General features: G+C 43.0%; 1 protein-coding gene and 1 pseudogene across 1 annotated transcript in view; one reads left to right on the forward strand and one right to left on the reverse strand.

Moving 5' to 3' along the window:
• Nucleotides 1-884, reverse strand: part of SGPP1 (sphingosine-1-phosphate phosphatase 1) — a 45,582-nt gene extending 44,698 nt beyond the window's left edge. Inside the window, exon 1 of the mRNA XM_030811972.1 lies at nucleotides 49-884. Within this exon, the coding sequence (XP_030667832.1) occupies nucleotides 49-732 (684 nt within the window). The 5' untranslated portion in view covers nucleotides 733-884. The remainder of the gene's footprint in view (nucleotides 1-48) is intronic.
• On the forward strand, nucleotides 731-8,404 carry LOC100591765 (annotated as a pseudogene).
• The last annotated feature ends 14,460 nt before the right edge of the window (nucleotides 8,405-22,864 follow it).

Genomic DNA, 22,864 nt, shown 5'->3' on the forward strand with positions numbered 1-22,864 from the left:
GAGTTCTTTGAACTCCCCCAGGCTGAACAGGAAGAGAGGGAACCTTACCTGCCAGCGGCCATAGGTGAGGAGGACCATAGAAATGGGGATGGCGGTGCCGGACATGGCATGGGTGGAGGGCATGCTGTACTCGGAGTTGTAGAAGACCTCCAACTTGACCACGGGCGGCGAGGCGGGCCGCGGCCAGCGGATGATGTCCTTGGTGCACTGGCCCAGGTACATGACCAGCACCCAGATGACCACGAGCCTCCGGCCCACCAGAGGGTCCAGGTTCCAGATCCAGAAGGGGAAGAACAGGATGTAGAAGAGTTCGTTGCCCAGCTCCGTGCCGAAGCAGAACAGGCAGTAGAGCGGCCAGTTGCTCACGCGGGCCAGCTGGCCCTCCTCGCCCGTCAGCGAGTTGCGGCGCAGGGTGCCCGCGCACCGCGGCGAGGCCGGGCCCAGCTCGGCCGCCAGCCCGTTCAGCACGCCGTTGGGGGCGCCGCCGCCGTCCGGCTTGGCCAGGCACTGATTGCGGTCGCTCCCGGGCGGCTGGGGGCCTCCGGGCGCCCCTGGCTGCCGCCCTCGCAGTCGAGGGTCTCCGGCGAGAGGCGCCTCCGCCTTCTCATCCTCCCTCGGGTGTGCTGAGCGGCGCGGCGGCGCTTCCACCCCGCACAGCCGCTGGAAACGGGCCACTTTCTGCGGGTCCTGCAGACGGCCAACCAGCTGGGCCAGGCGCTGCCTCAGCGACATGATAACGGAACCCCCGGGAAGGCGGGCCGGCCCCCGGCGTAGCCCCGAACTGTCCCCGCGCTCCTGGCCAGCGGCAGCCGAACCCGCACAGCGCTCTACCCTCCGGAGTCTGCCGGGTGACGGCGCCACAGGCCGCGCGCCCCCGCCCCGCGCGCGCCCCTCCCTCGCCGCGCGCGCCCCGCCGCCGCCGGCGGCCACCGCGCGCGCGCCGCGCCCCGCCCCGCCCCGCCCCGCCCCCACCCGGGCTCCCTGAGGGGCCGGGCCGCGCGGGTCCGCCCCGAGCGCATCCGGCGGCGGCTTGGCGCTGAGGATCGGCGGGCGGCCGTTTTGAGGTCCCGGGTAATACCCACCAGCAGGCGTCGCGGCGTTCGTCTGGTGGGACGCGGGGTGTCCCCCTGCTCCGCCTTCAGCCCTTCTTCCCCGCGGGCTAGTGTCGCCGGATTCCCTCAGCCAGAAGTTGACTTGAAGAGGCCACGATCCTGGTGCCAGCTTGAGCAATGCCTGTGACCAAGCAGCCGGACATCCTGCTGGCACAGAACCAAATGGTGAATGATCAATGAAGGCGAAGCAACCACCATGAGTTCGGAATCATTCGACTCAAGTAATTAACAAGTAATTACAGAGCTGTCCCAGGCGACTGATGTTCGGAAAACCATGTGCCAATTGACCAATGGTGACAAGACTACATGTAGATCCCAAGACAGGGCCAGGTGATATTAACAGCTGTGGTCTGCAAAAGAAAACCCAGCCACCTACAAATTCAAAATACTGTGTCATTTATCAAATATTTTGGTATATGTTAAGGGAACACAGGTGTTCTTAAGTGTAAAATTTCCTTTCATAGATTCTAATACCTAGAGGGCTTGCACAGAATAAATGTAGAGAATGAATGCAGTATATAGATTTTTGAGTTTGATAACGTTAATTTAGACGCTTAACTTCCCTGTCTCACAAGTTACCAACTTGACTTCTAGCTAGAGCAGTTTATAAGGTCTCTGAACTCCTCAGGTCAGGTGAATGTCTTTTATATATACCTAGAGAGAGAGAGATGAGACAGGGTCTCGCTGTATTGCCCAGGCTGGTCTCCAACTCTGGGCTGAAGTGATTCTCCTGCCTTGGCCTCTCAAAGTGCTGTGTTTACAGGCGTGAGACACCACACCCGGCCATGATCAGGTGGATGTCTGTAATTAAAGAATGTGAACTACTTCCAAGAAACAGGCTTGAAATTGTCCCATGCCCTTAAAACAATAGAAATATTTTCCTTCAGGCGTGGTAGTTCATGCTTATAATCCCAGCACTTTGGGAGGTCGAGGAGGGAGGATGGCTTGAGTCCAGGAGTTTGACAACAGCCTGGGCAACATAGGGAGATCCCACCTCTACAAAAAATGAACAAAATTAGCTGGGCAGGGCTGGGCGCAGTGGCTCACGCCTGTAATCCCAACACTTTGGGAGGCCGAGGCGGGCGGATCACCTGAGGTTGGGAGTTCAAGACTGGCCTGACCCACATGGAGAAACCCCATTTCTACTGAAAATACAAAATTAGCCGGGTGGGGTGGCGCATGCCTGTAATCCCAGCTACTCGGGAGGCTGAGGCAGGAGAATTGCTTGAACCAGGGAGGCAGAAGTTGCAGTGAGCCGAGATCATGCCATTGCACTCCAGCCTGGGCAACAAGAGTGAAACTCTGTCTCAAAAAAAAAAAAAAAAAAGAAAATTAACCAGGCATGGTGGCCCACACCTGTAGTCCCAGATAACTGGGGGACTGAGGCGGGAGGATTGTTTGAGCCCGGGAGGTCAAGGCTGCGGTGAGCCCTGATTGTGCCATTGCATTCCAGCCTGGGTAACAGAGTGAGACCCTATCTCAAAAAAAAAAAAAAAAAACAAAAACACAAAGAAATATTTTCATTTCCCAGGGACAGGTACTCTCCTCCTCCCACTCCACTTGCTGGGCTGTGGCCATAGAAAGAGGAATAAATCATCACCCATGCTCTCAAGTTGTTCACAGTTCAGGGGAAATAAAGACAGGACTACTTCTAGAGTATAGAGCACATGGCAAGTGTAAAACAGACATAAACAGCATGCCTCAGAAAGGAGGACAAGTTTGACTAGGAACAGGAAGAAACGTGTTAGGAGGTGATCCTATAGAGCTGGATTGTTTTACAGAGCAAAATATGAATAGGTGAAGAAGCCCATTTTAGGAAGAGAAAGTGAAGGAAGATAGGGATATGCAAAAATGTATTTGGTAAACAATAGTCCATAGAGACCAGGTGCAGTGGCTCACTCCTTTGATCCCAGCACTTTGGGAACCTGAGGTGGGAGGATCACTTGAGGTCAGTAGTGTGACACCAGCCTAGGCAACATGGCAAGACCCTGTCTCTACAAAAATATTTTCTAAAAAATTAGTTGGGGGCCTGGTGCAGTGGCTCATGCCTGTCATCCCAGCACTTTGGGAGGCCAAGGCTGGTGGATCACTTGAGGTCAGGAATTTGAGACCAGCCTGGCCAACATAGTGAAACCTCATTTCTACTAAAAATACAAAAATTAGCCAGGCATGGTGGCAGGCTCCTGTAATCCCAGCTACATGGGAGGCTGAGGCAGGAGAATTGCTTGAAGGTGGCAGTTGCGTGAGCCAAGATTGTGCCTCTGCACTCCAGCCTGGGCAATAGAGCTAGACTCAGTCTCAAAAATAAAGAAAAATAAAAATATTAAAAAAAAAAAAAAAAAAAAAAAAAAAAAAAAAAAAAAAAAAAAAAAAAAAAAAAAAAAAAAAAAAAAAAAAAAAAAAAAAAAAAAAAAAAAAAAAAAAATATTAGCTGAGTGTGATGGCACATGCCTGTAGCCCTAGCTACTTTTAAGGTTGAGGTGGGAAGATTGCTTGATCCCAGGAGGTAGAGGTTACAGTGAGCTATGATTGTACCACTGCACTCCAGCCTGAGCAGCAGAGTAAGACCTTGTCTCAAACAGTAAAAATTAAAAAATGAAAAAACAAAACAAAACAATAGCATATAGCATAGAGTAGCAAGGGTGATTGGAAATGGGATTACAAAGGGAGGATAGGATTACATTGTAAATCCTTGAATACCAAAGGGATTTAATTTTGTAGGCAGTGGGAGCCATGGAAGGCTTTTAGGCTAGAGAGTGACACCATCAGAACTGTGTTTTAGAAAGACAACTGGGAAAGAAATCAAAGACGATTGTCAGAGGTCAGAGAGTGAAGGCTAGGTAAATAATTAGAAGATTATTGCAGTCATCAGGTGAGAAACAATGAGAGCCTGAACTAGGACCTTGGTTCTGGGGGGTTGGAAGGGAGGGGATAGATTTGAATGAGATTTTGGAACTAGGAAAAAATTAAAATGTTTCATTTGAATTCATAGGACTGCAGGCAAATATTAGTCCGTTCCTGGTTAGAACAAACTTGTGTCTAATTTCTTTTTTTTTTCTTTTTTGAGACGGAGTCTTGCTCTGTCACCAGGCTGGAGCATGGTGGTGTGATCTCAGCTCACTGCAACCTCTGCCTCCTGGGTTCAAGTGATTCTCCTGCCTCAGCCTCTTGAGTAGCTGGGACTACAGGCGCCCGCCACCACACCCAGCTAATTTTTTGTATTTGCAGTAGAGACAGGGTTTCACTTTATTAGCCAGGATGCTCTCAATCTCTTGACCTCGTGATCTGCCTGCCTCGGCCTCCCAAAGTGCTGGGATTACAGGCATGAGCCACTGAGCCCGGCCAACCCTTGTATCTAATATTGAAGCATTAGCAATGTAATGAAGAAAAGAAAACATGAGAAAAGGATACAAATATATTCAAAGAAGGTGTAAAGCCAGGTATACTAAACAGCTCTGGAAAATGAGACATAAAGTAATCACTCTGTGGAGTAAGAGAGGTGGCATTGGATTCTCTATGAATGGTTCTGTGAAACAGATGATTCATTGGCATTTGAAGACAAGGAGCATCTTGGTTTATAGAGAGAAGGGGAGAAGAGCGTCAGGCTGAGGGATTGTGTACGTGCTTTTCTGTCAAAATAATTTGTTTACAAGGGAATTATTCAGATTCATCTGAGGAATTTCCTATTCTAGGGTCTGTTTATCCCAGAGATGGCAGAGGAAAGTATGTAAAACAAAGTAGAGGTGATCATTATATCCCATGGCTGCATTATAAGTCCTTTAGCGCTGGTATATTTTGTCAGAATGCAATATCCCCTTTAACAGTAGTGGGAACAAAGGTGATGGAGAAATGGAAATTTGACCTATAACTGCACTAAACAGGAAAAATAATACAAGCTGACAAAACTTGAAGGAGCTGACACTGGTGCAATAAATCATTGTTAATGAGAGGGACAAGGTCTTACCTACATATCAAAGAGCCATGGTATAAAGAATAGTAGTTTTGGTGGTTTCTATCCACATTCCCTCTGAAATTTTCCTAATAGAATATCTTAAAATTTAATAGAAGTTTAGCTATAGGCCAGGCACCATGGGTTATGCCTGTAATCCCAAAATTTGGGGAGGCCAAGGCAGGAGGATTGCTTGAGGCCAGGAGGTCAAGACCAGCCTGGTCAATGTGGTGAGACCCTGCCTCTAAGAAGAAGAAAAAAGTGAAAACAAAAAAATTAACTATATTAAAAGATTCAAATATAAACATTCTATGGCAAGTATTTTTATCACAAAGCATATAATTTTAATTTTTTAAATTTTTGTTTATTTTCTGCATTATCTCAGAATGTGAATAAACATTTTTTTGAAGAAAAAATATTGCTGCCAAGTAGGGATATACTACCTGGGTATGATTCAGTGTCTTTCCTGCAAAGCCAAATAAAGATATCCTATGATATGAGAACTGTGTCATATCCATGCTTCATAATTAACATGTTGATTTTCTTATATCCTTCTCTGTGCTTGACTTTATTTTTATTTTTATTTTTATTTGAGATGGAGTCTTGCTCTTTCACCCAGGCTGGAGTGCAGTGGCGTGATCTCGGCTCACTGCAACCTCTACCTCCTGGGTTCAAGCAATTCTCCTGCCTCAGCCTCTGGAGTAGCTGGGATTACAGGCATGTGCCACCACGCCTGGCTAATTTTTGTATTTTTAGTAGAGACGGGGTTTCGCCATGTTGGCCAGGCTGGTCTTGAACTCCTGACCTCATGATCCACCCACCTCGGCCTCCCAAAGTACTGGGATTATAGGTGTGAGCCACCTGGCCCAGCCCTGAGTTTAATTTTATACATTAGTAAAATATTTTTTGACATAGATGTTCTATAAAGGTAAAATATTGCTGTCATTTCTAATGGAACTTTCATAAAAGTAGTAAGGAAACAATATGCAGTCTTAGCCTTGGACATTTTACCCTCCATAGGCAAATTAAGTTTGTACTTTATATTGGGTTGAGATAAATCACTGGTTCAGCTAGTTTTACAATGAGGTCAAAGAACTTTATCTTTAGAAATATACATTCTAAGTAATTTATGTTCACAACTATTTTACTTAAAATTATAATATTCATTTTAAACTGAATATTTATTGTCATTAACTTGTTTTCTTTTGCCTATCTGGAACCTAATTTAATTTTTTATTGTTAAATGATAAAATGTATATTGCAAACTATTTGCCATAAATTGTTAATATTATAGAATTTTTTTTTTCTTTGAGACAGAGTCTTGCTCTGTCACCAGGTTGGAGTGCAGTGGTGCGATCTCGGCTCACTGCAATCTCCGCCTCCTGGGTTCAACCGATTCTCCTGCCTCAGCTTCCCAAGTGGCTGGGATTACAGGCATGCGCCATCACACCCAGCTAATTTTTGTATTTTTAGTACAGATGGGGTTTCACTGTGTTGGCCAGGATGGTCTTGATCTCCTGACCTCATGATCCACCCACCTTGGCCTCCCAAAGTGTTGGGATTACAGGCATGAGCTACCATGCCCGGCCCATTATAGAATTTTTTTATTTTTATTTTTTTAGGGACCAGGTCTCACTATGTTGCCCAGGCTGGTCTTCAACTCCTGGCCTCAAGCAATCCTCCTGCCTCACCCTCCCAAGTAGCTGGGATTACAGGTGCAAGCCATGGCACTCGGCTATTACTAGAATATTTGTGATATGTTGATATCAGTAACAGTACATTATGGGCATCAATAAATATTCATTATGAATATTTTATTTTTGAAAAATTAAACCTATGTTAATTAAATTCCTTATATATACACCTAATGATTTTATCCTGTATCTTTGATTAGTTTTATTATATTTCTCAAAAATAGGATTTCTTCTGAATTCTCAAAAATCTCTGTGATAGCACAAATGTAAATAAAATGTGTGATGTATATTAATAAAATTTTATCATTAATGGTTAATGAGTTTTCTGTCTTCTAAGGTTTTTATGCCTCAACGTTTGAATCACCGTCTCCCAAGGTAAAATTCTAGAACAAAAGAAACAAAAGAAGTGGAGCCAGAGCCAACTGACGACAAAGACTTGGAAGCTGATGAAGAGGACAGTAGGAAAAAATATGCTTCTGATGATCTAGATGACTTGAACTTCGTTAATCAAAAGAAAAAGAAGAAAAAAACTAAAAAGATATTTGATATTGATGAAGCTGAAGAAGGTGTAAAGGATCTTCAGATTGAAAGTAATGTTGGAGAATCAATTGAACCAGAGGATGACCTTGACATTATGCTTGGCAATAAAAAGTAGAAAAAGAAGAAGATCAAGTTCCCAGATGAGGATCAAATACTAGAGAAAGATGAAGCTCTAGAAGATGAAGACAGCAAAAATCATGATGGTGTCTCATTCAGTAATCAGGCCCTGCTCGGGCAGGCTCAGAAAGAGACTACACATCCAGCCTGGGTGACAGAGCGAGACTCCGTCTCAAAAAAAAAAAAGAAAGAGACTACACATATGAGGAGCTGCTGAATCGAGTGTTCTACATCATGAGGGAAAAGAATCTAGATATGGTTGCTGGGGAGAAAAGGAAATTTGTCGTGAAACCTCCACAGGTCGTACAAGTAGGAACCAAGAAAACTTTTTTTTTTTTTTTTTTTTTTTTTTTTTTTTGAGACGGAGTCTCGCTCTGTCACCCAGGCTGGAGTGCAGTGGCGCAATCTCGGCTCACTGCAAGCTCCGCCTCCCGGGTTCACGCCCTTCTCCTGCCTCAGCCTCCCAAGTAGCTGGGACTGCAGGCGCCCGCCACTACGCCCGGCTAATTTTTTGTATTTTTAGTAGAGACAGGGTTTCATCGTGTTAGCCAGGATGGTCTTGATCTCCTGCCCTCGTGATCTGCCCGCCTCGGCCTCCCAAAGTGCTGGGATTACAGGCCTGAGCCACCACGCCCGGCAGAAAACTTCTTTTGTCAGCTTTACAGATACCTGTTAACTATTACATGGTCAGCCCAAACATCTTGCATTTTCGTTGGCTGAATTGGGTACAAGTGGTTCTATAGATGGTAATAATCAACTTGTAATCAAAAAAAGATTCCAACAGAAATAGAGAAAATGTCTTGAGGAGATATATCAAGGAATATGTCACTTGTCACACATGCCAATCACCAGACACAATCCTGCAGAAGGACACGCGACTCTATTTCCTACAGTGCGAAACTTGTCATTCTAGATGTTCTGTTGCCAGTAACAAAACCCACTTCCAGGCTGTCACTGGCAAGCAAGCACAGCTCCATGCCAAAGCTAACTAATTTGCTAATCACTGATTTTGCAAAGCGTGTTGTGGAGATGTGGCTGGACAGGTTTGCCATTAGAGTGGATATACTGTTGTATTAAAAACAAGATAAAAAAGCTGCCAAGTTGTTTGAAGAGTGGTTGGTTGGTCTGAAATCCTTGCAAGACACTGATGCTCAAGCTGTTGACATACTCATTGCCTACTTTAAGAACTATCAGAGAAACGCGGTATGGGGTATGGAGGTGCTTTTTAAAAATCATTCATAGACTTCTGTAAAAGCCAAGATAAATTAAAGTTATTATAACAGTGAAAAAAATCTGATTGATGCCTTTTTTCCCCCCAACAACGATTGGAAATATAGATGTCTTACTGGTTCAAAAGATTTTTTTTTTAAGTTCAGGTCTTGAAATCTCCAATCACATCTGCACATTCACCATGTAGACATCTTGGTAGGTGTTGATTTGCCCCTAATATTTTGATGTTTATAATAATGAATATACTAGAGTAAATTCTCAATCAGAATGGAATATTCTAAGTGCTACAACTCTTTTAGAATTTGCCCATCAGACTTTATGGTGCTTACCAGAAAGCTCCCCTGGCCATCCTGCAAAAAAGAGAATGGAATATTCTAGTTAATTAAATTTCCTGAAGAATGTAAACTTTTAATAAACTTTAGTCCTTGGTGAAAATCATTTATAAAATGTGTTTATATTCTTGAATACCTGTTTTTGTAAGTAAACTAGAATTTACAGCCCTTTTGCATATTTTTTGTTTTATTTGTATATTTGTTTATTTATTTTTATAGAGACGGGGTTTCACCATGTTACCCAGGCTGGTCTCCATCTTCTGAGCTCAAGCCATCCACTGGCCTCTGCCTCCCAAAGTGGTGGAATTACAGGTGTGAGCCACCAAACACGACCCATCTTAACCTTTTAAACAACCTATCATTTTTGTGTGTAGATATTTGAGGACATTCATGACTTTTAAGATCGAGATGAGAAATCGACTCAAAGATTTGTGGAGCTGGAAGGGGCTTAGAGGCCATCTTCTTAATTTCCTCATTTTATGAGAGTCACTCAGTTTATTATGTGGTATTTGCTGACTGTGCTACGTTCTTGGAGATGCAATGTTAATAAGACATAGCTCCTGCTTTCAAGAAGCTTGTGTCAAATAGTCTTTGAGAGTGCTATCCTTCTTCTAGGGTCCAGATTAGACTGGGTGTTGTGTTTTTAGCTTTCCTTCTCTGAATTCTCTCACCCATTCTTCATTCCCACTGCTACCCTAACCCAAGTTCAATTAAGACAAGGAAGGAGTATTCTAGGAAGTGATTCAAGATTTCTTTGTTATAAAGTGAGATTTCAGAAGTCATAGTTGAATCTGTACAAGAAATCTATAATGGCTGCTTCAAATAGAACAAATTCTATGTTTAGCTTTTCGGTCCATCATAATCACTTCCTACCCTAGCAATTCATGCTTATTTCCTATGGTAACAAGGACCCAGCCTTGTCCTCCAGTCACTTGTCTTTTCATTCATAGACTATCTACATCACTAACTCAAGGCTCCTTTCCTCTACCTGGAACAATGGCTTTCTATCCCACCTAACTATATCATCCCCCGTAATTAAGATTTATATCTTTCATATAATACTGAAGAAAACTGGCACCTGTGATGATCTTGCTAGAATTCTCTGGAATGCATTCTTCTGGTAACCACAGATTGGGTTCCCATCCTCTGCTGGGCCACGGAGTGGGTTCCCTGAGATTTTTGTACTTTCAGACAGTGAGAGATTGGGGTGGTTTCTCTCCAATGGTTAAACCTTTTAAGTCTAAACTTAGAAACATAGTAGACATATGTCCTACCTTTAGAGAAAGCTGGTTAGTGGTGAGAGAAAGTGAAACTGCCATACCAAAAACAACAAAAACAAGACTTGGAAAGACTCCTAACAAGGTTTGAGCCCCTTGTTTCACCTCTGCAGCCCTGCCTTTTGTTTGTTTGTTTTTTGTTTTGTTTTGTTTTTGAGACAGGGTCTCGCTCTGTCACCCAGGCTGGAGTGTAGTGGCTTGATCATGGCTCACTGTAGCACCAACATTCCAGGCTCAATGGATCCTCCCATTAGGCACGCACCACCATACCCAGCTAAGTTTTGTATTTTTCATAGAGATGGGGTTTCATCATATTGCCCAAGCTGGTCTCAAACTCCTGGGCAAGTGCTGGAATTACAGCCTTCCCACCTCAGCCTCCTCAGGTGCTGGAATGACAGACATGAGCCACCATGCCCAGGCTAGCCCTGCCTTTTTGAGATGGAATCTGACTCTGTTTCCTAGGCTGGAGTGTAGTAGTGTGATCTCGGCTCACTGCAACCTCCACCTCATGGGTTCAAGTGATTCTCCTGCCTCAGCCTCCCCAGTAGCTGGGATTACAGGTGGCCAAAACCTTGCCTGGCTAATTTTTGTGTTTTTAGTAGAGATGGGGTTTCTCCATGTTGGCCGGGCTGGTCTCGAACTCCTGACCTTAGGTGATCCGCCCGCCTCGGCCTCCCATAGTGCTGGGATTATAGGCGTGAGCTGCTGTGCTGGCAGCCCTGCCTTTCTTGACAGCTGATTGTTCAATCCTTCCTTGGATTTCATGAACCAATAAATCCCCCTTTCAATTTAGATTTGTTTGAGTTGAGTTTCTGTTCTTTTCTTTTCTTTTTTTTTTCTTTTTTTTGAGACGGAATCTTGGTCTGTTGCCCAGGCTGGAGTACAATGGCGTGATCTCGGCTCACCACAACCTCCACCTCCAGGGCTCAAGCAATTCTCCTGCCTCAGCCCCCCGAGTAGCTGGGATTACAGGCATGCGCCACCATGCCCAGCTAATTTTATATTTTTAGTAGAGACGGGGTTTCTCCATGTTGGTCAGGCTAGTCTCGAACTCCCGACCTCAGGTGATCGGCCCGCCTTGGCTTCCCAAAGTGCTGGGATTACAGGCGTGAGCCATGGTGCCCAGCTGAGTTTCTGTTATTTTCTAATAAAATATAATCACACAAGTGGTTAGAGGCAGAATTAGAACCAGAAGCCAGATCTGATTGTCAGTGTACAGTGTTGTCAAAAAACAATACTGCTGTGTGTGTGTGTGTGTGTGTGTGTGTGTGTGTGTGTGTGTGTGTGTGTGTGACGGGGTCTCTCTCACTCTGTCACCCAGGCTGGAGTGCAGTGGTGCTATCTCGGTCCACTGCAACCTCTGCCTCCCAAGTTCAAGTGATCCTCCCACCTCACCCTCCCAAGTAGCTGAGACCACAGGCACCCGCCACCACTCCTGGCTGATTTTTTGTGTTTTTTGGTAGAGACAGGGTTTCACCATGTTGCCTAGGCTGGTCTCAAACTCCTGTCTCAGGTGATCCACTGGCCTTAGCCTCCCAAAGTACTGGAATTACAGGTGTAAGCCATGGTGCCTGGCCAATACTGCTATTTCTCAGAGGCAGGGGCCCGACCTGATCTTCTAATTTTTTAAAAGTTTTTACTAATATAGTGCTGGGAGCAAAACAGACACTGATGGGTTATACTACAAGTGTATATAGTACACTGTTATGGAGCAAACACTATCTTGAATCAGAAAAGCTAGGTTTGTAGCCAGACATGGTGGCTCACACCTATAATCACAGCTACTGAGGCTGAGGCAGGAGAATCACTTGAACCCAGGAGACAGAGGCTGCAGTGAGCTGAGAGCGTGCCACTGCACCCCATTCCTCTATGATCTTAGGCAAATAAATCATGTACAGTCTCAGAGGTATTATATTATATAACTCCTCACTGCAAAATGGGGAGAATAACTGTCCTCTCTGCCTTGTAGGATTATGGAAAAAGGCTAAAATGACATTATCTATGTTAAAACTTCTTAGACTATAATGTGAATTAACAACCACACACATATAATCATAGTAGTTGTAGGAAATTGGACTGAGAGTATGCTAAGAACAGAATATACCTTGGAAACTGTATTTGAAGTACTGAATCTGATGTCTTACTATGATCTTAACATCTTAACCATTCAAATGTCCACCACTACCTCAAGCTCAACATCTCCAGACAGAATGCGTTCTCTTCTCCATACCTCTGCCTCTGTTTGTCACCCCTCAAATCTCTTTCCCACACTGCTTTCAAAACTGCTTTCTGAAAAGCAAACTTGCTCACAGTTCTACCCTGCTTAATACCCTTCCATGTTTCCCCTCACCTTAAAGATGAAATTCTGACTTTTTTTTTTTTTTTGGCATTCATGAAGGACTAAATTTAGGTTTCTCAAGATACCTGAGGAACAGCAGGTACTTGGGGTCTCATTTACAAAGAACATTGATTTCACAGAGGCTGTTTGGCTACCCACCTCACTTTTAAATATGTATATACAAGGTTTTGCCTTGTTGCCCAGGCCAGAGTGCAGTGGCTATTCATAGGCCAATCACAGGGACTGAAGCCTCAAACTCCTGGACCCAAGCAATCCTTCTGCCTAGGCCTCCTGAGTAGCTGGGTGACAAGTGCACACAACAGTGCCGGGCTTTCACCTGGATTTTTGTGCTTTTTGTTTTCCTGACCGAAGCCATGAGGTATGCAAGCTGAGGGAAGCCAGGTGCTAACCAGGCCTTACATGCGAGGTCTTCATCATCCTGCTCCTGCCTGCCTTTCTTGCTACTGTGCTGTATCCAGTTATTCTCACCCGACGTTCAACTATTCTGAAATTAAGTTCCCTGAATATTCCATGCTCTGTGTGTTCAGACTATTTCTCTGTATATGTATGTGTGTGTGTATGTATATATATATATATATATATATATATATACATATGTATAATTTGGAGGGTAGATGTTCAGATTTGTTACATGGGTATACTAAACTGCATGATGCTGAGATTTGGGGTACAATTGATCCCATCACCCAGGTAGTGAGCATAGCACTTATTAGTTTTCAGTCCTTCCTCTTCGCCTTTTGGAGTCCCCAGTGTCTGTTGTTTCCATCTTTATGTCCACATGTACTCAAAGTTTAGCTCCTACTTATAAGTGAGAACATGCAGTGTTTGTGTTTTTCTGTGTTAATTTGCTTAGGTAATGGCCTCCAGCTGCATCCGTGTTGCCTCAAAGGACATTACTTCATTCTTTTTTATGGCTGTGATTTCTCTGTCTTGAACTCACTTCCTACCATTTCTCACCTGGGTGAGTCCTTCAGGACTGTCTTCTATTTTAGCTCATGAATTAGTCAAAGAGAGGAACTGTGTCCTTGATTTCCATATTTCTAACCCAGAAATTTTTTTTGTTTTTTTTTTCAGATGGAGTTTCACTCTTGTTGCCCAGGCTGGAGTGCAATGGCGCCATCTCGGCTCACTGCAACCTCCGCCTCCCAGGTTCAAGAGATTCTCCTGCCTCACCATCCCAAGTACCTGGGATTACAGGCATGCACTACCACACCTGGCTAATTTTGTATTTTTAGTAGAGACAGGGTTTCTCCATGTTTGTCAGGCTGATCTTGAACTCCCGACCTCAGATGATGTGCCTGCCTCGGCCTCCCAAAGTGCTGGGATTACAGGCAGGAGCCACCACGCCCGGCCCAGAAATGTTTATTGAATAAATATCAGTGAATAAACTTTAGAAGTCCATTCTCATACAACTCCCCTACAAAGATATTGAAGCCTGAAGGATGATTAAAACTTGTTTGAACCTGATTATTTGACATTGCTCTTTCCCAGGACAGCTCTTCACTGGTCCTTATATGAATCTTTGAGGAGATCTGATGATCCTAGAGATGTCACAGGTTCTGGTCAAACCAGTATGTTCAGTAGCTGTTTGGTAATCAATTCTTTGGAATTATCTCACTTAAATGATCACCAGAAAACAACAAGAAAATGAAGCTTTCTCTTTTTGGATAGCCAATTTTAATAACGAAGGTAACTTTATTGGTATTTATGTGACATGTACTATCTGATGTGCCTTGCAGAGAGTAACCAACTTAATCCTCACAACTATATGGTAGATATTATTTCTATCCTCACCCCACATATGAAAATTTGAGGTATAGGAACATTAAAGAATATATTCAAGGTCATCTAGTAGCTAGTAGAGCCAGAACTCAGAAACTAGAGTCCATACTTATATATACTCTGCTATGTTGACTCCCAAGAACTCTTTCTTTAAATATATATATATTTTTTTTCTTTCTTTTTTTTTTTTTTGAGATGAAGTCTCGCTCTGTCACCCAGGCTGGAGTGCAGTGGTGCGATCTCGGCTCACTGCTACCTCCACCTCCCAGGTTGAAGGGATTCTCCTGCCTCAGCCTCCTGAGTAGCTGGGACTACAGGCACCCCCCATCATGCCCAACTACTTTTTTGTATTTTTAGTAGAGACAGGGTTTTACCATGTTAGCCAGGATGGTCTTGATCTCCTGACCTTGTGGTCCACCCGCCTCGGCCACCCAAAGTGCTGGGATTACAGGCGTGAGCCACCATGCCCAGCCCTTACAATTTTATAAAAATAGACAGGGTCTCACTATGCTGCCCAGGCTGGTCTCAAACTCTTGGGTTCAAGTGATCTATCAACATTGGCCTCCCAAAGTGCTAGGATTGCAGGCATGGGTCACCAAGCTTGGCCAACTCCCGAGAACTCTTAAGAGTACCTGTTCAATATTTTCTATTCACTTGTAACCATTATTTTAGGAAATTCCATCTTCTGCCTTACAGCAAACAACATTCAACTGACTTCTGCGTCTTGAACTTTCACATTATATTTAGTTTAGATATAATAAACATACGTTACACAAAATGTTACGTGAGGCCAAAAAGGAAATTGTTTTCCATTCATTTAAATGAAAAGAACAAATATTGAATGCTTGTCAAATACAAGGTATTAGGGTAAGGGCTAGAGAAGATACAGAGAGGAATAAGACACTGTCTTGCCCTCAAGAAGCTCATAATCAGAAGGGCAGATTAAAAATATATACAGCATACTGTAATGAAAAACAATTGTGTTAAAACTTTAAGGGAATGGGCCAGGTTCAGTGGCTCATGCCTGTAATCCCAGCACTTTGGGAGGCTGAGGTGGGAGGATTGCTTGAGCCCAGGAGTTTGAGACCAGCCTGAGCAACATAGTGAGACCTTGTCTCAAAAAAAGAAAAAAAAAAGAGAGAGAAAGAAAAAAGCTTTAATGGAAGTACAGCCACAGTATCAGGGGAATAATAATAGAATAATCAAAGAGATTATTTCCCAAACAGGGAAGAAATAGCATTTGTGTTGAATAGAAATTCAAAGGGGGGAAATTTGGGGTTTTGGTTGTTGTTGTTGTTTTTTGAGACAGAGTCTCACTCTGTCGCCCAGGCTGGAGTGCAGTGGCACGATCTTGGCTCACTGCAACCTTCACCTCCTGGGTTCAAGCAATTATCTTGCCTCAGCCTCCCTGTTAGCTGAGATTACAGGCACTCACCACCATGCCCAGCTAATTTTTGTATTTTAGTAAAAACAGGGTTTCACCATGTTGGCCAGGCTGGTCTCGAACTCCTGATCTCAAGCAATCTACCCTCCTCCACCTCCCAAAGTGCTGGGATTACAGGTATGAGCTACGGTGCCCGGCCCAGAGGGGGAAATTTTGGAAGCAAACCATTCAAGACACAGAAAAGGAGATGGAGTGAACATAGTGTTGAAGTTGTTAGAATCAATATGGGATCACTTGTCTTAAAAAACAAAATGGGCCAGGCGCGGTGGCTTAGCCTGGCCAACAGGGCAAAACCCCATCTCTACTAAAAATACAAAAATTGGCCAGGTATGGTGGCACATGCTTGTGATCCCAGCTACTTGGGAGGCTGAGGCAGGAGAATCACTTGAACCCAGGAAGCAGAGGTTGCAGTGAGCTGAGATCATGCCATTGCACTCCAGCCTGGGTGACAGAGTGAGACTCTGTCTTTAAAAAAAAAAAAAAAAAATATATATATATATATATATATATATATGTATATGTATATATTTGTGAGCATGGTGGCATGAACCTGTAGTCCAAGCTACTCATGAGGTTGAGGTAAGAGGATCTCCTGAGTCTAGGTGTTCAAGGCTGTAGTGCACAATAATTGTGCCTGTGAATAGCCACTGCACTCCAGCCTGGACCACATAGCAAGATACCCATCTCAAAAATAAAATAAAAATAAATAAAATTACTTAATTTAGAAAATTTTGGAATGGTAAATTATTATTATGCAATATGTGTGATGTTCACCTGAACATAGATATATAAAGGTAACATTATAATCTTTAAGTGATTCATGAACTCAGTATGGTGACAATAAAAAAAGTGGGTTTAATCAATTAAGATTGATAACCACATTCTACTAAATCGATAACACAATGGGTACAGTTTTAAAATTTACAAGATATCATACCTATTAAAGATATGGAATGAAGGAAAATGCATGGATGACAGCTAGATAATTTTACCTGAAGTTGGAATTTTAATTTAGCAGTTATGAAGTACATAATACATAAAGAGACAACCTGTGGGCTAGGCGCGGTGACTCACGCCTGTAATTCTAGCTCTTTGGGAGGCCGAGGCACGTGGATCTCACTTGAGGTCAGGAGTTTGAGATCGGCCTGTTCAACATGGTGAAACCCCGCCTCTACTAAAAATACAAAAAACAATTAGCCAGGCGTGGTGGTGGGCACCTGTAATGCTAGCTACTCAGGAGGCTGAGGCAAGAGAATCACTTGAACCTGGGAGGTGGAGGTTGCAGTGAGCCAAGATCACACCACTGCACTCTAGCCCAGGCAACAGAGTGAGACTCTGCCTCAGAAAAAAAAAAAAAAGGAGACACCCAATGAAATACATAGATGACCATAATTTTGAAGTTTTAAAAACTTACAACCCACAGGGACTTTAGGTTGGATTCCCTAATTATTGTTGCACGGTATCTCTCATGACATTTTTGTGAAAAAGAAAAAAGGTGAAAAAAGGGATATTATGAAAGTAAACATAAAAATTTAAAAATTTCCTTGCCACACTTAAGAATGAATACTGTTTCTAGTTGGTGTGCATGGGTGTGGAACCTGTGTGATAACATTCTGCATTGAGTTAGATAAGTGCTTTTAATTTGAGAAGTATGGCTTAAAGTCTGTATTATGTTACATTTACACATTTTTTGGCCAGTAAATTTAAATAGATACACAGTTAAAGGTACCAGCTACTATTGCAATATTCTTACCATCCTGAGTCTATTATTAAAAGAGTTATTAAAAACATTCCTGATGCAGTTAACAAAGAACCTTGGCAAGTGAAGACCTCCTTTTACTTTTATCCTTTTTGTTATATATACAGTTACATTCGAGGGAAAGTAAGCCATAATTTTAAAGATTTTCTAATAGTATTTCACATTTATTGAACATTATAAATTGGAAAATTTTGGATATTGTTGGAATATACAAACATTGGAAATGCTGGAAATTTTATAAAGGATAAAAATTTTAGTCATGTGTCTGAACAGTGAGTTTTACTGCTGGTGGATTAAAAGAAACACTTTTTTAGTCATGCTTGTTCAGAGAACTTAACTTTTACTGGAGTAAGATTGTATCCTCATGAATATGAAAAATAATGAGGAGGTTGGGCGCGGTGGCTCATGCCCGTAATCCCAGCACTTTGGGAGGCCAAGGCGAGTGGATGACCTGATGTCAGGAGTTTGAGACCAGGCTGACCAACATGGTGAAACCCCGTCTCTACTAAAAATACAAAAATTAGTCAGGCATGGTGGCACACGCCTGTAGGCCCAGCTACTCGGGAGGCTGAGGCAAGGGAATTGCTTGAATCCGGGAGGAGGAGGTGGCAGTGAGCCGAGATTGCACCACTGCATTCCAGCCTGGGCAACAGAGTGAGACTCCACCTTAAAAATAATAATAATAATAATAATAATTAGGCTCAGATATTAATTGAACCCTAAACCTATTTAAAGATTTGTCCACTAAATGCTGTTAAATGTACTAGCCTCCTCTTAGTTTAACCTAAAGCTAAAAAGGATTAATTCACTTTAGTTAGCTGTCTTTTGTCAAGTATTTGTTTTCAGTAATTTAGGGCAAATGACCAAAGAAAGGAATACATGGATTAAAGGATTAGAGTAGTGAAAATAGTTGTTTCATGTTTCAAAGAATGCTTTGGGTCTCTTTTATTCTTTATAGCATAAGCTGATTATTTTGTCTGACATGTTTTTTCAGTGACTGCTATTGATAGCACCTCTTTGTTTTGGATGTTTTCTTTTATTTTCTTTTACTGACTTTGTTGGTTTAGTTTAGGTTATAATTCCAGCCTTTCCCTACTCTACACCCCTACCTGGCTTTTGACGTATCCTTCTTTCTGTTGCTTACACAGGAAGGCTAACTTTTTTTCTATAAATAGAAATTCTAGGCCAGGCGCGGTGGCTCACGCTTGTAATCCCAGCACTTTGGGAGGCCGAGGCGGGTGGATCATGAGGTCAGGAGATCGAGACCACGGTGAAACCCCATCTCTACTAAAAATACAAAAAAAATTAGCCAGGCGTTGTGGCGGGCGCCTGTAGTCCCAGCTACTCGGAGAGGCTGAGGCAAGAGAATGGCGTGAACCCGGGAGGCGGAGCTTGCAGTGAGCCGAGATTGCACCACTGCACTCCAGCCTGGGCAACAGAGCGAGACTCCGTCTCAAAAAAAAAAAAAAAAAAAAAAAGAAATTCTAGACAACAGCTTGAGGGCACTGTTGGAAATGATATGGTTGTAGTGACTCCATGGTTTTATTCATTGTGTCTTCAGACCTTCTGGAAAAAGGATCCTTTGGCAAAAAACAACAACAAAAAATGACTAGAAGAAGATACATAAAATGATAACAGTTGTCTCGCTTTTTTTTTTTTTTTTTTTTTTAGACAGAATCTGGCTCTGTCACCCAGGCTACAGTACAGTGTTTTGATTACAGCTCACTGCAGCCTTGACCTCCCAGGCTCAAGAGATCCTCCCACCTCAGCCCCCTAAGTAGCTGGGACCACAGGCACATTCCACCATGTCCAACTAATATTTGTATTTTTTGTAGAGATGGGGTTGCCCAGGCTGGTCTCGAACCCCCAAGCTCAAGTGATCCGCCTGCCTCGCCCTTGCAAAGTGCTGGCATTACAAGTGTGAGCCACCATGCCTGGCAGTCCCATGATATTTTGCCTTCATTTTATATTTATGCCATTTTCAAATTCTCTTAATTATTTTTACAATCCATAAAAATAAACGAGACTTTATTTTAACTTGATTTTTAGTATATAATGAGTATTGCAAAGATCAACATTTCAAATGCAATAATTAAACAACTTATATCTAGCTATGCATTTCAGTTTATTCCCTTTGAAAATTTATCCTACAGACCTCTCAAAATATGAACAAAACATATGAAATCAAAGGGTACCAACTTTAAATGAGTGGCATTCAAACTTTTTTTGCATGTTATTTATTTATACATTGTATATGTATATTACTGTATTAATATATAACATACATTATGCAATATATAGACATTTTTAAGAATGAAATAAAAATATAAAGAGGCTTTTTTTTCTTTTGAGACGGAGTCTCCCTCTGTCACCCAGGCTGGAGTGCAGTGGTGTGACCTTGGCATGGTGATGTGTGCCTTTATTCGCAGCTACTCAGGAGGCTGAGGTGGGAAGATCCCTTGAGCCCAGGAGTTTGAGGTTGCAGCGAGCTATGATTGCATCACTGCACTCTAGCCTGGGTGACAGAGTGAGATCTTGCCTCCAAAAAATCTGTATGTCTAGATTTTTTTTTTTTTTAATTTTAGCATATGTGCTGCTGAAGCGAGCAAGTGAATACAGATTTTTGTTTTTTTTTAAGAATATTTTAGGCTGGGCATGGTGGCTCACGCCTGTAATCTCAGCACTTTGGGAGGCCGAGGTGGGCAAATTACGAGGTCAGGAGTTCAAGACCAGCCTGGCCAACATGGTGAAACCCCGTCTCTACTACAAATACAAAAAATTGGCCAGGCGTGGTGATGGGCACCTGTAATCCCAGCTACTGGGGAGGCTGAGGCAGGAGAATCACTTGAATTCAGGACACGGAGGTTGCAGTGAGCCAAGACTGTGCCACTGTACTCCAGCCTGGGCAACAAAGTGAGACTCAGTCTCAAAAAAAAAAAAAAAAAAAGAATATTTTACATTTATTTACGTGCAGGCCGGGCACGGTGGCTCATGCCTGCAATCCCACCACTTTGGGAGGCCAAGGCTGGTCAGGAGTTCGAGACCAGCCTGGCCAACATGGTGAAACCCCATCTTACTAAAAATACAAAAGTTAGCCAAGTGTGGTGGCACACACTAGTAGTCCCAGCTACTCGGGAGGCTGAGGCAGGATAATCGCTTGAATCCAGAAGGCAGAGGTTGCAGTGAGCCAAGATCACGCCACTGCACTCCAGCCTGGGTGACAGAGTAAGACTCTGTCTAAAAAAAATAAAAAATTGTTTACATGTTGTATTTCCATTATTTAAAAAAAAAGATTTGAGAGTAAATAGCAGAAAAAGTAAGAATCAAATTTTTGCATGCCTTTGTGCTACACTTTGCATTCATTTTTTTGAGGATTGGATTTATCTACTAGTCAGGTTCAAAATTTGTCATCCCCTGCTTGAAATCATGTTTCTAGAATTTTGTAGGAATGGTTGAAAGCAAAAATGAAACTGTCAGGCACAGTCCATGAAGCAGAGGATGTGGGCAGAGCGAGGACAGAGCATGTCTAAGACTTACGTTACCATGTGATCTAGGAAGCTGTCACTGTACAAAGACAACCACTGCTGGTTTGAATTAAAATAATTTTTGGCTGCTTCTCTTCACCTTCTTGGAGATACTTCCTCAGAAATAAAGAAATAATTCAGGAAATTCACGCAGGAGCTCAGAATGTATTTCCAATCTCTGTAGTTTCCATTTTTGGCAGGCACACAGATAAGGGGACGGGAAATTAATATTGAGCCACACACAGGGGGAAGAAAATCTAATGTTCCTGAAGAAAAGTAACCTTGTTCACCGACACAAGAAAATATTAATGAGTAAGGCTTATCAAGTATTAAATTTATATTTACTAAGCCACTCAGTGTTAGGTCAATATCCTAAGTAGAAAAGATCAAGGAGGTAATAAACTGAAAATTTTTTTTTTACAAAGTTCTGAATCTCCATCTGCAATAGAGATTTGTTTTTGCATTTTGCTTCTCTTTTAGAGATTGAAAGTTAGAGATAGGATTGACACACTTCTACTTGTTTTTTAAGACTCAGCACAAATATTACTTCTGATGTGAAACTTTTGAGGCTACCCTGTAATTTCCCTCCTATGCTTCCTCATAGCATATTGTATTTTTTTTTTTTTGAGACAGAGTCTTTCTCTGTTGCCCAGGCTGGAGTGCAGTGGCATGATACCAGCTCATTGAAACCTCAGGTGATCCTCCCACCTTAGCTTCCTGAGTAGCTAGGACCACAGGAGTGTGCCACCATGCCTGGCTAATTTTTTGGTAGTTTTTGTAGAGACGGGGTTTCGCCATGTTGCCCAGGCTGGTCTCGAACTCCTCACCTCAAGCGATCCATCTGCCTTGGCCTCCTAAAGTGCTGGGATTACAGGCATGAGCCACTGTGCCAGGCCTGTACCTCTATTTTTCTATTTATTTATTTATTTATTTATTTATTTATTTATTTATTTATTTATTTTGAGACAGAGCCTCACTTTTCTGCCAGGATGGAGTGCAGCAGCATGATCTCAGCTCACCGCAACCTCCGCCTCCTGGATTCAAGTGATTCTCCTGCCTCAGCCTCCCAAGTAGCTGGGACTATAGGCGTGCACCACCACGCCCAGCTAATTTTTGTATTTTTAGTAGAGACGGGATTTCACCATGTTGACCAGGATAGTCTCGATCTCCTGACCCCCTGATCCACCCTCCTCAGCCTCCTGAAGTGCTGGGATTACAGGCGTGAGCCACCACGCCCGGCCTTGTACCTCTATTTTTGAAAAGCATTATGATATAATTGTTCCTTTCAAATAAAATGTGACTGAGGCAGGGCACCATGGCTCACGCCTGTAATCATAGCACTTTGGGAGGCTGAGGTGGGTAGATCACCTGAGGTCAGGAACTAGAGATCAGCCTGGCCAACATGGTGCAACCCTGTCTCTACTAAAAATACAAAAATTAGCTGGGTGTGGTGGTGGGCGCCTGTAATCCCAGCTACTTGGGAGGCTGAGGCAGGAGAATCGCTTGAACCTGGGAGGCAGAGGTTGCAGTGAGACAAGATCGCCCCATTGCACTCCAGCCTGGGGGACAAGAGCAAAACTCCATCTCAAAACAAACAAACAAACAAAAACAAATAAAACATGACTGAGACTATGTGTTTTTTTTTTTCTTTTTGATCCACGGTACTGCAGGGTGAAAGAACTATTTTCCTTCCCATCTGAGGTTCATGACTGAGACCCCGTAACAAAAAATAGATTAACAAGAGA

The sequence above is a fragment of the Nomascus leucogenys genome, chromosome 1a (genome assembly GCF_006542625.1).
Source record: "Nomascus leucogenys isolate Asia chromosome 1a, Asia_NLE_v1, whole genome shotgun sequence".
Lineage (NCBI taxonomy): Eukaryota > Metazoa > Chordata > Mammalia > Primates > Hylobatidae > Nomascus > Nomascus leucogenys.